Source organism: Pezoporus wallicus, unplaced genomic scaffold (assembly GCF_028554395.1).
Source record: "Pezoporus wallicus isolate ANWC-B61680 ecotype Strahan unplaced genomic scaffold, APGP_CSIRO_Pwel_v1 contig_2908, whole genome shotgun sequence".
Lineage (NCBI taxonomy): Eukaryota > Metazoa > Chordata > Aves > Psittaciformes > Psittacidae > Pezoporus > Pezoporus wallicus.
The window spans coordinates 1,124,971-1,143,036 of record NW_026642179.1 but is presented as its reverse complement, the minus strand read 5'-3'; the positions used below and the strand labels follow the sequence as shown (position 1 = coordinate 1,143,036).

General features: G+C 33.7%; 1 protein-coding gene across 1 annotated transcript in view; it reads right to left on the bottom strand.

Moving 5' to 3' along the window:
• PLCZ1 (phospholipase C zeta 1) overlaps positions 1 to 18,066 on the bottom strand; it is a 52,834-nt gene that overhangs the window by 26,960 nt on the left and 7,808 nt on the right. The window contains exons 3-5 of the mRNA XM_057427933.1: positions 13,512 to 13,713; positions 11,744 to 11,888; positions 9,219 to 9,371 (exon numbers count right to left, since the gene is read on the bottom strand). Of these exons, the coding sequence (XP_057283916.1) occupies positions 9,219 to 9,371; positions 11,744 to 11,888; positions 13,512 to 13,713 (500 nt within the window). The remainder of the gene's footprint in view (positions 1 to 9,218; positions 9,372 to 11,743; positions 11,889 to 13,511; positions 13,714 to 18,066) is intronic.

Sequence of the window (18,066 nt, the reverse complement as noted above, 5' to 3'; positions counted from 1 at the left end):
ACTAATTGCAGTTTTCACATCTAGTTGTTGTTTAATCCATGGTCAAAGCTGTTTATTAAGTATAATGAAGTGAGGTAACACAGTGAATATAAATACTGGTGGCAGAAGTCAAAAGCAAATAAAATAAACAAAATCTCGAGATCGAAGTATATATCAGAATGTGAATATCTAATCCCTTGACAGGAAAAAAATCTGTCCACCACACAGATAAACAAATGCTGAATCTGTAAGCAAAACTAAGGTAGGAAGTTAAGTATGTGCCAGAGATGATGGCCAGAAAAGACATAGGAGGTATATTTTTTTACTATGCATGAATTAGTTTTTCTTATAGATCTATAGACATGTATCTGATATTAATTTGATTTATTTTTAGTGATCATTGCAGCCTCTAAATATTTGGTACCTTTTTCTTAGTGCATTTGTGCACATCTGTCTAGCATACCAAATTAAAACTTTTGTTGTTATATAGTTTTGCAGTGGACCCTCATGTTGATCTTACCAGGTCAAGGAAATTAACAAAATTTGGTAATTTCTTGCCTAAGCAGTCTCTCTATTTTTAAATGGGCATGTTTCAATTTCCACAATATAGAAGTGGGGGGGGGAGGGGGAGATCATTAAATGTTATTATTTCTAGTAAGATGGCTTTCATCTATGCACCTGAATCCTGAGTATATATTTCACTTAGACTTATGAAGTAATATTCATAGTAAAACAGCTGTTATGTAGCAGACATTCATCTCTACCTCTGTACACAGGAACTGCCAGTGAGTAGCAGGACTTGCTTAGATTCTTGGGTAAAGTGGTCCACAAAAATATTCCAAAAATTTCATATGCACTAGTGAAAGGGAAGGCTGCACTACTGGGAAGGTTACAGAAGCAAGGAACAAATACTTACACATTAAATAAAATATGCATTTTAAGGAATCCATTAAGTAAATATGAAAAGCATGGATGACAAACATATATACATCCAAATCTTCATATTACAAACTAGAGCTATAGGCAGAGAAATGGGCATTCAATTTGTTTATATTGCAGTCTCCATTGCTGATAATCTTCTTATCACTTCAGATCTTATATTAGTAGTTTGACAGTGTGCCACTGGAATGAGATAGCCTATGCTTAATACCTATCAGTGCCATGCTAGTGTAAGATTTGATTAGTCTGTCTGCATTGGTGATTCAGAATAAGGATGGCCTTTAACATTCCCTTCATTTCTTATTGATGCACTCTTTTTCTGTATTATTTTTTTCAAGAATTTTATATGAGTATTGGTACTCTTATTTTTAAAGAGCTCCTTTGCTTCTTCACATTTCCCAATATTTAAAAGCAATTCTATCCATTTTTGGTCTCGTATTTTGTTATTCATAGGTAAGATTTAATTCTACATTTTGGTATTTTTTTAAAATACCTTGTATACAAGGGATGGAAAACTTTTCTATGGATATATTACTGCCTCCTATATGTAAACTTCCTTTAAGGAAAAAAAGTTCATAGTCAGTGTCATCATATAAAAATGGGCCATGATGTTTTAAGTCAGATTGTTTCTAAAATTCTGTTTATGAACTCTTAGCAAAGATGTAAATACCCTAAAGTAACACAAATATTTCTTCTTTTTTTTTTTCCTGTAAAGATAACATGTTAAAATCTCAAGAACAGTTACATATAATACTCTAGCTAGAAGAAATTTTGCTATTTTTTGGCCAGAAGCAGATTGCAATAATAGTTAACCCAAATAACTGAAAGTGAACCATGAGCTAAAAAAGACATACAACAGACTTCAAGCCTGAGCTTCGAACAGCTCTTAAAAAAAAAGCTTATAACAAGCATGTAGTTACAGAATCAATGACTATGTGAAATTAGAGTTCTAATTGGTAATAAGCAGTGTGGCATTTGCTTGTACAAGTGTCTAAATCTTTTAAGGAGATAATGACCTGAAACTGAACATTCACTATGACTTTTTTCTATTTTAAATATAAAATGTAAAATATTAAAAAATATATGATCACTTAGTACTCATATATAAACTATAAGCATCCTAAGAAAATAAAAAAATTAAATAAGTGAAACATTTTCCTTGGGGATAATGGGACTCTAATGATGGCATAAACAAAAGTCTGTAAGTACAGTCAATGGGAACAAATATTTAAATGATTAAATGGACAATTCTTATTTCTTGTACTAAATAAACATCCAGTTAATGTGAAGTATAACATAATTCAGAGCAGCTGAAGTAATACAAGACTCTGGGACAAAATCACAAGTACTTTGGAATTAATCAGGCAAACCCACCTTCTGATCACTGCAATTAATGTAAAAAGGGACAAAATTCACTGCTCAGAAACACAGAGAACAAACTCTGGATTTGGGTCATCACTGTTAAAAACAGATTAACCCCTTATATAGATTCAGCATGATTTTCTCTCTTCTCTCCTGCCCAGCTTGTAGGTGCTAGAATCATAGAATCATAGACTGGCTTGCGTTGGAAGGGACCTTAAAGATCATCTAGTTCCAGCCCCCCTCCCATGGGCAGGAATCTTGCTGAGTAAAAAGTTTAAAATGAGTTTAAAGTTTTACATCATTTTCTATTTCAAAAATTAAATTATTGTCTTAAATACAGATATATAAGGTAAAGATGAGACACATTCCATGAAATCTGCCATAGCGGAAACTTTTCAGGAATTAACAAAATTTATCTTGAAAATAACAGGACACTATTCTTAAGTACAGCTGTTAAAAAAGCAAAACAAAACTAAAAAACACCCCACAACAAAGACATTCTTTAATTAATTGGGAATAGAATCCCGCTTAGTAAAAGTATGAATAGATCTCTTTGTGGCAACCTTATAAATCACAGTTACTGAGATATTTCAAATCAATATCACCAGTAATCCCTTAGCTCTATTTAAATGGATATTAATTATATCAGAAATACCTTTTCATCTCTTTCATAACAAGTTTTCATACGACACAGTTATCTAGTAAGAAGTCCCCTACATTAAAAATTACAGTTCTTTGTTGTGCTGTGTAGTAGACACAAAATACATGAGAGGATCTTTCTAACTGTTATTTTATAAAAAATACAAAAAGTAAATATATGCCTAGAAGAGGAAATTGGAGGGGTGACACGGACAGGCTAGTTTTGTGGGTGAAGTGAAAACTTACACATTCCTGGGTAAAAAAGCTTTCCAAGGAGCACTTTCCTTAAAAACTGTTTTGCAAAATATATTTCTCATTCAGCTACTGGAAAGTGTCCCACTCAGGAACCAAATTCCAAAGATAAAAGAATCAATTTGCTAATGGCTTAGAGGCTTGACCTATTATGAACCATTGGCAGCAAGTTAGATTCCATCGAAAAACAGAACCCTTAGCTGGCAATTCTTTGGCCAGTTTTACCTGAGGACTCCATCAGACGTAAGAGAAATATGAAAAAGCATAGACTTTGCCATCCATGCATCAAAAACACATCTGACCGTAGTCTTGAAGAAAGTTCTAGTGCAGATGACTTTACATTTGAGACTTTTAAGGAAAAAGAGGGGAGTGCAACTGCTCCACCAATGTGTTGCAAATAATACTATTAGCTGACCTGCTGCTCATGGCTCAAGAATCTGCAACTCAGAATCTGGGCAACTGTGGACAGAAATGTTTCTGAACAACTACGATAATTAGTCATCCAGATCTGTAGTAAACATTAAAGATGAGTTGTAAAGCAACAGTAATTGCCACTTCAATTTCAGTTAACAATGCCTCAATATTTCTTTCCAATTCTGTGATAGGACACCTGCAAATAATGAAAAATTCCTAAGTAGTTCACGTATCTATCATGCCAGCAGTGTAAGGTAGTTTGATGTACTACAATGCAAAATAATTGAGGAACAAACATTCATCAAAAGCATTAGTGTGTTTACAATCTTTTTTTGTGTGTTATATTTGAGGCTTACTTGTTTCTTTCAGTATCTGTCAAACACATTAGAGAGTAAGGATTCAGCAGGCTAAATAAAAATTGATCTCATTTTTAGGATTCTAATATTTTCCAAGTTCATCTACACTGCATAGGCGCTGCACAAGACACCACATTCTATCACTTTATATCAGCATAATCCAATACTGGTGCAATCATCAGGAATCTCTGGTATCAGTCAGCGATGTCAAATATAATTTAATGTGTGAACTGGCTCAGAGGACCTGATATTCCAGCAAATATTAAAGGAAGTTCATTAAGCCCTTTTAGAGACATCGTCACAGCCAAGACTGTGAGGAAAGGATTGTAGTGAGTCTGTTGCTTTGGTTGGCAGAATATATGCATGGGAAAGAAGTAACAGGGTAGATGCAGTAGAAGAGATTGGTGAAACTCAAGGGTGGCCTCAGTTTTGATAAGGGCTGTGTGAAAGAAACAGTGCAAAAGCCCTCTCTTTCCTTTACTCCACATGTCAAGGTAGAATTGTCTATTGGGATGCTGTAGAATACAGTAATATTCCAGGGAATTAACAAGACCAGTATAGTTAGCTGCAGAGTGAACATATAACTGAAGCCAAAGAATTGAAACATAAATCTTTCGCTGAAGTTTTATGGGTTTTGTGTTTCACTGCAAGAAGGTTTTGAAACACAGAAGAAAGAAAAAGGTGCAGAAAGCAATGACATTCATGACCATCCAATTTTTTTTCTGGATCTCCTTGTGATTTTCTCTTAGGCATACAACGGTAGGAGACATCATGCACGAGCTGTGGTCCAAGGAAGAACCTAAGAATGGATTTGCTCTGCATTTTAAACCATCTTCCAGACACACACAGTCATCACATCTGGCAAAGGTGTAGCTTAAAATCTACTTAGAAAAGGAAGTAGGGGACTGATCAGACAACAGAGGAGAAAATAATTTCTATGGAGATCTCCAAATCTCCAAGATCTAAACAAGAACCTGTAATTGACAAATGTTTCTGTGAAGTTGTTTGGAAGAATTATGTGGCATTCCTCCTAATTTTCAGATAAGGGAACCATTTTATTCAGATCTTGAAGAACCTTGAGAAGTTGGCATTAAAAAGGAAGCCTTGCATGAGCTGCATTTACCCCTTCACAGCAAAAGAATAACAGCAGCTGACAGATGAGAAGGTTTCCAACCCAAGAAGCATAATGTTTCAGTCTTGTGTGACAGGGGAAGCTGGATGTTGAGAGTCCTTGCCAAAGAAATCTGAGAGAAAAAGGGAGGGCTGGTTAGCCCAGAGTTAGGTCTTTGAGGAATCTTACTAGCAAGTTGTTAAAAAAAAAAACTGGCAAAGGAGGCAATAACACAGCTTATGAACACAAGAGGTGACAACTAAGTGATAATTAACTTGCTGTGACACAGTCAGAGAGCTCAAGGGACAGAAGGATGCCCATTACATTTATAGGTAGGTGAGACATATGGAGACATATGTAGCAGTAGAGTTTTGTGCTGGACCTCTAGGAACACTATTAGATTGGACTATTCTCCAGCAAAGCATATTATAAAAATGTCTCTGTGGCTATTATTAATTTCAACTAAGAACAAAAGTCTTCCTTCCCATCTTCCTTGCTAAGATTCATCCAGAATTCTGGAAGGTGGAGATGAACTCAAGGTAGACAAAGATGACAAAAGAAGGTAAACAAGATTGTAGGGGAAATGGAAGTAATGCACTAAAACTCCAATCCCAATACCTTAATTTTGTAATTCAGAATAATTAAATTCATATCTATACACACACAGCCACAGTAAAGTGACTTGAAGTATATTCACCTTAATACTGAGCTACTTTAGTGTGACATCTATGTTGATTTAGAATCAAGATAAGTAAATATATTAGCATATAAACAATTTATCACCTACTTTCATTTTGTTTTGATGTAAGAGAGTGTAGCCATCTAAAAAAAGAAACAACACTGACGACAACATAATTTTAAATAAATATTTAGAACAGAATTTAAAAGCATATCCTGTAAAACATGCGAAGGAAAAAGCCAATAACCTAGGTGAAAGGAGCGCATGCTGGCCACAGAACACGTTGAACAGAACTCTACAAAGTAAAAGTAAATTAGACAACATGATTTCCTAAAAAAAAAAAAAAAAACAAAACCTGCTTTTTGCAAGTACAATACTCTTGTAGCCAGGTAGACCAGTTTCCCTGCGTGCATTTGGGATAGGAATTTATTTTTTATTTTTTTATTTTTTCAAAACTAGTTATCAGGCTATTGGTTGTACAAACCTCTGAGCAAGTGTATTTACTGCACCTTAGCTATGCCGATCAACACTAACCCCTCTGCTGAAACAATCTCGCATCTGAGAAATTACAATGAACTTTAATTGTCCTGAAATTTACTATATTTCATTACATTTACATTAGAAATCAGAAAACTGCTATGTTTAAATAACAGTATCTTTACTCTGTTATTGGTGTTAACACTTCTGATATATTTTTTTTTTTCCTGGGATGGCTTTATCAGTTGGGTTATTATAGAATCATATCAGATGTGAGAGTTTCTTCCCTATTCTTGCTAATGCTCCATCTTGAAAAAAGTGGAACAGAAAATGATGTAGGTTACAACTACAGTTTTTACACTAACCTAGCATCCTTCTCATGAACAACATTTTAAATGCATCATTTGTGGTTCAGTAAGATCACATTTGCATTGCTTAAAAGTAAAGCAGGCTTAAGACTAAGTTCAGCATCTGGCTCACTCAAAGGATAATAAATTTACCCAGCCCTTGAATGTGCACAAGGTCCCAAACTGTAAGGATGTGATGCCAATAAAATAATTTTGAGCATGGACTAAAAGTGGTTCTTTGAAAGGATGCTATCCAAAAGTCAAGATTAACACTATATTTGCAAATTCAGTCATAGCTACGTATTTCCATTGCAAAATAAAATCCTGATGGGTTTTCTTACATGCTTGATCAGAGCAGCTAAGAGAAATGGACATGATCCTAATTCTTGTTCAGTCTCAATGTAACAATTTATTAAAATCAAACTTCTGTAAATCAGCTGAGGACAGTGGTATTCAGGTAACTTTTACATCTTACAAAGATGTGGAACACATCTCACATAACTTTGAAAGATTAAAAGTCCTGTGGAATGAATCTCACCTGAACAGCATACATTTAAGGGAGGAGTAAGTATGGAATCCATCTATGCATTTGCAGACAAACTTGTACAGAGCAAACCTATGAAAACTATAAGCTATGCAAATATGAAGTATGAATTCCATGTGTCACAGTAAACTTATGGTAAGAGACATATTTCATAGAAAGTAATATTTATAAGTATCTGATTTAGTGAGTCTGTGATTCAGACATAGTACACTGATTTTTTTATATGGAGGTCATATGATCCTTAGACCTCTATCAGACTGAATGCAGCTATGCTTTGAGAAGCTTTAAAACAAACCGTCATGTTTAATAGTTTATACTTTTTTTCTAATGTATAGAACAGTTTTCCAGGATGCAAAATGATAGTGATATAAAAAATATTATGCTAAAATCTAAGAAAAAAAACTGTGTTGGCTTAGTGAGAAATTTAGTAAGATGTATTAAATATATTTCAACAACATTGTTATGAAAGTATAATAGTATGGTAATACTTTAGCAAGCCTTCGGACATATCATTTCAAGTGTTTTTTCTGTAATAAATCCTTTACAAAAATACATCTCTGTGTGTTGTCTTTCCTTATGACAGTGCTTCCTCACCACGTTTTCATTTGCATTGTTCCTTTTCAGCTACTTATTTAAAAAAAAAAGATATAAAATATATCTGATATATCACTGATAACAGTGACAAGCCTAAATAACTATTTTATATGCCTGCATGCATTTGTGTTACAAGACATTAAAAAAAAAATTTTGGCCTTGAAAGAAAATTATGTGCAAAGACTGGAACAATAAGAATTTATTTCTTTGAGTTTACCATAAAATTTTCAACACCCATTTAATTGCCTTTTCTGACTTCATATCCCAGGTGTCTCAATCCACCAGGTGAGAAACACTGCCTTAGGGAGAAACACACTGAGAAGGAGTGCAAGTAACCAAACTTGATGAAATAGTTTCAATTTTGCTGAAAATTGTTAACAAAAAAAAAATGTAGATTCAGGTTTCCATTTCAATAACATTTTTAAATTTCAAGATTTATTTTTTAAAATAAGGAACAACAAATAAACACACAGAAAGCCAGATACACTAACATGTTCAAGGGGAAGATTTTTTAATTTTGGATCAAAGCATAATGTTGTTTAAAAATTGATACTTTGTCTCCTCTTTTAAAACTAACACACTGGAAGCCTCATTTCAGAGAAAAGGAAGAGGAAAGATGAGAAAAGAGGAGAGATGTCTCAGTTTAACCTCAAAATGTTGACTTTACAGGTCATCAGGAACTCTGAAGCTGTTCATTGTAATACAACATAATAACTTGAAAACTTGAAATCTCTGAAAATAAATTACTCAGGTGTTTGCACAGCTGTCAGATTCAGAGTTCAGATTCGGTAGTGCTTACTTCTACAGTCCTTTGCAAGTCATTCCCTGTGTATAAATCCACTCTCTTTAAAGGCAGATGCCATTTTCTGTGTTTAGGCTACCGTGTCTCCAATATAGGACTACTGTAGATGAACTACACTATAACTTAATTCTTAATAAATAAGTAATAATTTACTTAAAATAAAACCAGAGTAATTTCAGTGTTGCTACTCAGTTTTTAATATGCAGTTAATACCGTGTTAGTAAGTACGGTTCAAGAAAGCAAGGCATATTACTACAGATGCCACACAAAATAAACTTCAACACGCAACTTTACTTAATTTTTCTTCTATATAAAATAAAATTAAACTTTTAATGCATCCAAAACACCAGAAGTTGGTTTGATATTAACTAGAAGATCTAAAGCTTTGCAAAAATATTAGTATGTTAGCTTTTAAAAGAAAATGGTTCAACATTGTAGTAAAACCTGTTTTCCTTTAAACAAAAACTTCCATACATTGATAATTGATACACATGATTAACTTTTTACCTTTCCTTTTTAGTTTATGAAGTGATTTTTTTTGTGTGTGTGTGTGTGGTCTAATTATTTTTTGTTACCACTTGAAGTCTATATCAGACACCAGATGAACTGTTTTAAAAAGTCCGTTTCAGAAGATTTAAAACAAACAAACAAACAAACAAACAAACAAACATAAAAGCACAGTGGTTTCTTCCTCCTGTCTTACAGAGGGAAAAATGTAATTACCTCAGGAGATGGTAGTTGAGTCACCCTTGCTTCACCAAATGTTGAAGTCAGAAGTTTTTCACCTAGAACACTTTTTAAATAGTCTGCCATTACTTCCTGTTGCTGAGGGCTGCAGTGGTTCTCCAAAGACAGCACAAGTGGATAGTCAGACACCTGGAAATATAATTTAAAGGCTTTGTTATAAACAAATAAGAAAGGACTACTTGATTTCCCCACAATAACTTTAAAAAGTCCTCTCGATAATCTGTATTTTCCTTTATTTTCAAAACTTTCAGAATATAAGTCACTTGTTTCAGGTTAGTAACAACAAAAAAGCTCACAATATTTACAGACTAGAGAAAGCACAATTGAAGAAGGGAAAAAGTGCATCTTCAGGAAATTAAGAGGTGACTAAAACAAGGTTAAACACATACAGAAATGAAATAAAACAAAAACCAAACAACCAGTGAAATCAAATGAAAATCAGTTAATGACACAATACTTCATTAGATAAACCAGGTAATATCTGTGCTGATCTTTGGAAAACACATATCGAAGTTTATTTGTCCAATAATCTATAGAATATAATTTATCAGAGGCATTTAATGTCCTGATTAATGTTGGATGTAAAGAAAGTAGGAAGAAAATAAGTGCTCAATTAGCTAAAAATCAGGCTGATTCAATTGCACAGGTCAGAGTATAATCTGGAGGGAAAAAACACAAACTCTTATGGAGTCATTGGCTCAGCTGATATACAGAGCTTTTAAAGAATGATGCATTGGCTATCATGTCTGAAAGAGCAGTTCTTATCAAATGAATTTGCAAGGAAAGTACGATGAGGTAAAACTCCCAGACATATTAAGCATAAAAAATTATTTAGGTTGATTTCAAAGGAGACTTCAAACATTCTGAATTCTAAAAGCATCAGTGTTGGACATGTTGGCCTTTCTCAAAATTAAAGAAAACTTCAGACCTAATATCCTCTCCTTATTCTGTATCTAAATATTATGTCACAACTTCTCTGAAATTTTGTTTACTAAGACATCCCAACAGGGAATTATTACATTAGGTAGATGATTTTTTTAGAAACTAAGTTTTCTGAAAAATAATTTCAATAAGGGGAAATAAAGGAAAAGAAATACAGAAAACAATATTATTCCAATTTTTATGTACCTATAGGAAGACCTTGTAAGCTTTGACATAATTGTGTACCTTTAAATTTACATCTGATATATTTTAGTGATAGTTCCTTTAGAGCCTGGCATCTATTGTAAAGGACAATGAAAAAAACAATGATAAACAAGGCAAATACTGGTGGCTACTAAAAACAAATGCTCTGAATAAAACCTTTGCTTGGGAAGAACTTAAACTATCAGCTCCTAACAGAAGTACCATTTTATGTGTACCCTGTTTTTACGCTTTCCCCTGAACATCTGCTATTGACCACTAACAGAAGAACACGTTAGGCTGGTTGTGCAGCTGATAAAAGACATTACCTATTGTGATTTTATCTTCTTATTATAACTTGTGCCTGCTAAAGTTTGTAGTTATGTACAATATACCATGAAAGAGAAAAAGCAGGAGAGTTATATGTAACAGGTTATGAAGGAGTGAAATAAAAGCATATTACTGTTTCGTTATCTTTTAAAATCAGAGACTAATTACATTTTATATAGAAATAAGAACAGAAAAAAAGTTTTGCATAACTCTGAGAAGTCTATACATATATATGAATAAAAACCCATATAAATGTATGACCACAAGTGTATATATTCACATATATAATGCTGATCAGAATACAAGGGTTATCTTAATATTCTTTCGGGACTTCATTTGAGCAGGAGTTTTGCCAAAAACCTATACAAAAGACTGACGTAGCACCAAAAGCTGCCCAGCTTTCAATCCTTTGCCACATAGGCAGAAGAGACATTGCCCTAATGAGTCACCTGATAATAAGGCAGCAGTAGATGGTAACCTTTATCAGGGTTGAATTCAAAATAAAAAGAGAAGAAATGGAAAACAGATTAAGTCTCAAACCCAGCTATAGTCTAACATTTTTCTCTATTTCATAAATTCAGGCCTAGCATGTAAGACAGACTGATAGCAACATAAGAATAAGTGGAGTAAAACCATTGAAAGATATTAAGGAGTAAACCAGACTGATTCTGAAGTAATTGTTCACTTTATATTTGGTCCTTCCTTAAATGACCTCAGGAGACAATTCCACCACACAAATGCAATAAGATCTTCTGAATTCCTTCTACCAAGTTTGGTTTATAATAATTTTCAGAAAAATATGTTTACTCTTCTTTAAATAAAATTAATGTATATTAAATAAAATATAATATATATAAAATATATATTTTTATATATTAAAAACAGATAGAAAAATTTCCCCATAATTTATTTCAACAGTGCCCACTGCCAGAAACACTGTCTCTGTTCCATTTTTTTTCACCCTGGAGAATCTCTGAAAACAGCCATGTCATGGGACTTTGCTAAAGCCACCCTCACTTTTCATCCAACATTTATTTATATATACATACCTCAAATGCATACTTATCTATTATTTTAATTACAGAATGAAATGAAATTTTGCTTGTCAAAGTGTGACCATGATACACAACAGGTTCATTGTTTGGGCCATCCCAGCAGTCAATTTCCAAGCAACGACATCCTTGTAAGAGAGCACTTCAAAAGAACAAGAGAAATAATTTTACAGTCAAAAGAAAGATACCATGCTTTGTCTTATAAGTCACTGTATTTCTGATTACAAGCACACTGAACTATTACAAAAAAAAAACTGCCTTTTCATCACAAAAATAATCCTATAGAACTAAGATTATACAGATATGAGACAAGGCTAGATTTTCTGTTATTTATCTTAACTTAGATAAATTTAGAACATTAAGGAATAAAATGGATTATCTGAATAACCTTATAAGCAACAAAAAGAGAGGACCAAAGATTCAAGTAAAATAAATCTGGAATAATGGCAAATTGTTGCTTAAATTAGAAGAAGAAATGTTTTATTTGGCCGACTAAATGCTATTTGTCTGAACTTTGAGCATCATTACATAAAACTAACAGCACCATGCTTACTTACAGAATCAGGTTGTGCTTGACTTTTACATAATCAAGTTGTTCTCCCCACCTTGTTTCTAAGAATGAGTGCTAAAAGGTTCTTGAATGACTTAAATTTACTCTATTTTAATTTTTAATACTTCAGGGGCATCCCTTAAAGTTCTTAGGTTTCTAACATTTAGCTTGTTATTAATGTAAACATTCTTGTAGACTATTTCACCTAATTACTAATCTGTCTTTTACATGCTGCCTTTTATATGCTACAACTATCTCAAAGATGCTTCTAGCTTATTTTTAGCATTTTATATTTTTCTTGCACAATCAGTAGATAAGGGGGGGAGCGATACACCTTGTTTGCATTTACTTTTGGCAATATAGTATCAATGTCATACCATTTCAGATACTCTTAGAAGCAAATTCTCTAGTGTTTCTCATGGTTGCAAGCTACGAGAGAATATCCAGAGAACAACCAAAACAAAAAAGTTTGGGTAGATGGTGGTTCTGACTGCTTTCACTTAACTGAAGTAGGACAAAGTAATAGGAATGATGGATACCTGTCTTCCAAGTTCATCATACTCTGTCCCCCTCTGAACTGCCTTTAATACATAACCCATTTTCTCCTTTTTGAATCATTTCTTCTAAATGTGTCTTGGTAATAAGGCATACTGGTTTCCTAACCCTCTTGGAGTCATATGCTAAACTTTCAAAGACAAAGTTTCTTCTCTCTCCTGGCTACTTTACTGCCCACAGTTTTGTTTTGTTTTTTTTTTTTTAACTGAACACATTGCAACATATACTGATCACAGATATCCTTGACATACTCCCCTGTACTGTGCCCTTATCTCCTGTATATATTTATTGCAGAGAGTTATTTATTTTTGCATGGTATGTTGAGTTTAAAAACTGACTTAATCTTGATCATATTCCATGCAGCAGACTATAGATTTCATTTGATATAAGGCTGATATTTTCAAATGCAAGTGAAAAAAAAAAATACCCAGATTGTTTTCAGACTATGAGCAGGTGGTTTGGCAATTATATTGAAAAGTGTACACACAAAATAAAATACCACTCTCTTGTATCTGTGATAAAATACCATTCTACTTGTATCTGTGATTTTTTTGTTCCTTATTGCCAAGCAGGATTATGTATGACTTAATATTCACTGACAAAAAGAACACTTCAAATATTTTAAAACAGTAAAATAAACGTATTTTAAAATCTAAATACCTGGTATATCCCCATACATGACTGGGTCCTATGAGTTGGTCAGATATCAAGTAAGTGTTGTGAGAAGATGAAATAAAGTAGTCACATAATGGGTAGTTCATATCTTGGTAGACGGTCCTGTGATGGCTTTTAAATACCGAACACTCTTCTGAAGCCATGTACCTTATAAATCCTTCAAATGACAGCTGCCTTCTTTTTCTCACTGAACAAAAAAGAAAGCAAAAATTTCTGGGGTGATTTTAAACTGGTGATTATAGCTGTGTACTTTCCATAACTTTTAATAGCCAATTCTGAACATTGCTAGAGGGTATACAGCATAACACTTTCCTTCAATTTTAGAACTCATAACAAACAATATAAATAACAAACATCAGATATGTGCAATTCTGTAATTGAATTGTTGTGGTTAAAAATTATGACAGGAAATAAATATGCTCTGACATTTTTATTCCTCTTTGGACACCAGTAGGAAGAGCTTGCAGTAGTCCTAATTAAATATAAAGGAAAATATTTTGGTCTTAGTTTTGGAAAGTAACATGCCAGTCAATGCCTAAAGATAATCTTCTGCTCTCTGTAGAAAGAATAGGAATTATTCTTCAAACTGTCAGTTGGAGACTGTCAAAGCAATCTTGCAGAAACCATAATTCCTAGCACAAAAAGTCTTCTTCAGTGATGGAAAGTTCCAAATAAATACTGCTGAAATAACATGTAAATTAGAAATATTTGAAATAAAAATAACATCTGAACAATATAAGACACTGTCCACAAAGATGAATTGCAAATCAAGCTTATTAGAATCATAGAATCATAGAATAGTTAGGGTTGGAAAGGACCTTAAGATCATCTAGTTCCAACCCCCCTGCCATGGGCAGGGACACCTTACACTAAACCATGGCACCCAAGGCTCTGTCCAACCTGGCCTTGAACACTGCCAGGGATGGAGCATTCACAACCTCCCTGGGCAACCCATTCCAGTGCCTCACCACCCTAACAGGAAAGAACTTCTTCCTTATACCCAATCTAAACTTCCCCCATTTAAGTTTTAACCCATTACCCCTTGTCCTATCACTACAGTCCCTAATGAAGAGTCCCTCCCCAGCATCCCTGTAGGCCCCCTTCAGATACTGGAAGGCTGCTAGGAGGTCTCCACACAGCCTTCTCTTCTCCAGGCTGAACAGCCCTGACTTCCTCAGCCTGTCTTCAGGCGGGAGGTGCTCCAGACCCCTGATCATCCTCGTGGCCCTCCTCTGGACTTGTTCCAACAGTTCCATGTCCTTCTTAGGTTGAGGACACCAGAACTGCACACAATACTCCAGGTGAGGTCTCACGAGAGCAGAGTAGAGGGGCAGGATCACCTCCTTTGACCTGCATCTATAAAAAAAATATGCTAATTGCTGCCATACCAGAGATAGTCATCTCATTTTTTTTGTTTTTAACTGATTTAATGACAAACAGATCTATTATCCTGCCAACTGCTGCTCCAATGTCATGCTTCAAATGTAGTAATTTTGCAAATGATATAATTTCAGAAGTCAGCTTTGCTTCAAACATATCCTAGTTTGAATTAGTCAGGGATTTTGCCCAGTTCCATCTCTAAAATAACCTTATTATTGTCACCACAGTAGGCTAGTGATAATTAAGCAGTAAGTAATCCAAGGTTACTTTCTGTTAATGAGAATTTAGAGATCAATGTATGCAAACTTTTGACAAATAACCCCAAGCAACCCAAAGCCAAAATCCGAAAAACTTACTTGACCTGTTAATCCTCAATAGAAATATAAGAATCACAAATTACAGGTTAGAATTGCAATTATCTATCTTCAGTATGTGTACAGACTGAAAGTTTTCTATCTGAATTCATGAAAATCACTCTGATAGTAACACAAAAAAATAAGTATTTCTAAATTATGTCAATTTTTTACCAAGGAAACTTTGCAATGTTTTAAAAGGCTAAACGGGAATAGAAAATAAGGATGAAGGCCCTCCAGGCATCATACATACATACACACACTGTTGTCCTTAACTATACAAATGTCTCCCTACCAGAAGTCTGTAGAAGCTATTCTTAAAGACATCGATTAATGAAGAATCCACAGTCATCTACATAATCCCATTTCAATACCTAAGTAAACCTATTGTTAGAGGTTTTCTACAATATTTACCCTGAAACTTCTTTGCTGTACAAAATATTTATTCTGGTTTGTACTATTTCCTTTTGTTTCCACAGTCTTGTGCATATATGAAGACTGCTATTACACTTCCCCTCATTCCACTGCTTTACAGAAGAAACAAATCCAATTCAGTGCATCTTTCTATTCAGGCTATATTTGATTATATTTTTTATAATTTTAGTTGTTATTTTGCAACTCTTTCAATCTGGTGAACTTCCTTCTCGATGTTTGATGCCCTAAATGGAACATAGTGCTCTCCTTATTGAACTCTACCTTTCCTTTCTATATCATCCAATTGCCCAGATCACTTTGATTTCTAATCTTGTTCCCTATTATACTTGAAGTTTTGGTGTCAAACCTAAATAAAATTAATTTCTGCTCCATCATCCAGATTATTGATGACATAATTGAAGTCTGGATCCCAAAAGAATGCTCAGTGAAAGTGTCAATTGATGTAGCCTTTCATTTTTCACTCTAACTCATGGATTAATAACTTCTCAGAGTAGTTATCTAATGAGTTCCTTATGTACCTTGCAGTTAGTTTGCCTGTTTCCTCAAACTGCTTTTTAGAATACAAGACAGTGTTAAAAAGTATGTTTTTTTCTTCTATCCACCAGCACTCTTACTCTCTCATAGAAGAAAACTGGATACTATTCCTTTATGGTAAGACCTGACAAACTGTTACTCATCCTTACCATCTTAGAGGTGATTACACGTCCATTATTTTCCCATTTTTTTTTCCCGGTAATTGACTGGTGTCTATTTTTTCGGATGGTCCCTTTCTAAAATAGATATTAGATTTGATCTTTCCCAGTCTTTCAATTCATTATCCATTCTCCACAGCTTTTCAAAGGTAACCTGTATTAGCCAAGCTTGTTTCAATCAATTTTCTAAGAACTCACATTTATCAACCTGCCTTCACTGACCTGATTAAGCCATTTACGCATGTCCTACCAAGGGTTTTTCCCCACTTTTGGCTGACATCTTGCTCTGGTCACATTAATAATATTAGCCACCCAATAGTACTTAGGTAGTGCATCAAGAATTTCCTTGGTCTTTCTTTTAATTTATTTGCAAAATGACTTATTGCTACCCTGATGATTCTTGAGAGTTGCATCTTGTTTAGTATATTGACCTTTTTGATTTATTCACATGCAGAAGTTATATTGTTTTAGACTGTAGCAATAAGATTAATATTCTACTTTCTGGGTCTTTAAAAAATATTTTGAATTTTTTTATATGTTGCTCAAACCAGAATACATTAATCCCATATGTTTTTTCTATAATGAATTAAGTGAATTGTAAATTCGATTTGTTTGAAGAGAAGGCTTTCATCAATAGTATCTGGGTTTCATTTCTGATTAATTTCTTTTTCATGTTCTGTATATTTCTCTATGTAATTAGAAGCTGGATCACTAACTCCATTTACTTTTTTTCATTTGTCTTTTATATTAGTGAAAAATACTAAAATATTTGTATTTTTATACAGCTTATTACATAGCCTTATATTACATTGGCTTATAAACTTTTTTCCCAGGTATATGTAGTTGCTATCCTTGAACTGCGTACAACTAAAATGTGACAAAGGTGAAGTGGCAGAAAGAAATCTATAAATGCATTGACCACAGCAACCTGTAACACCTGATTCCTCACTGAAGAAACCAAGCACAAACTGCAGTTTCAGACAATGAGAGATGTATGGCCTGAAGTGAAGACTAGGAAATGCGGAGGAGAGGAAAACGATCTAAAGTTGAGCCTGGAAACAAGAGAAAAGTGTTTTCCCTGGTATTAAATGTGTGTATGCTTTATATCCTAATAGCTGAATTAGTAATTAAATGTTTATGTTACTTGGCCATCAGAAATATCGAAATGAGTACAAATACATCTGCTGGGAATTTTAGGGGTGAACTCTTGAGAAATACTTGCAGTCAGAGACAAGGGTATTATTCTGTTATATTGGAAGAAGGAAGCTTTCAATAATTGTTAAAGGTATCAGGTAATAATATAATCAAGACAGAAACATTGACAAATTGGATTTAATACTATGAAATCTGACTACTTAATAAGAGACTAAAACATTTATGCTTTAAGTGAACAGTTAGGACAGAAATATTGCCTTGGCTATAATAAGGATACAGTTTAAATCTTTTCTCTTATTTCATGCAACCTTTTATGAAATCTGTAGAAGAAAGAATATGCTCTGTTAAATTTGGTATATAGTGGCCAATGGGACCAAAAGTTTTCTCCTGCAAAGGCATACTCTCTTTCTCTGTCTCAGGCAAAAAACAAGCTTAAAAGAATTTATATCCTCGAAATAGGCTGCAAATGGGTTTTAAAATAATATTAATAATATTATATATTTATACATATACACATATACATAT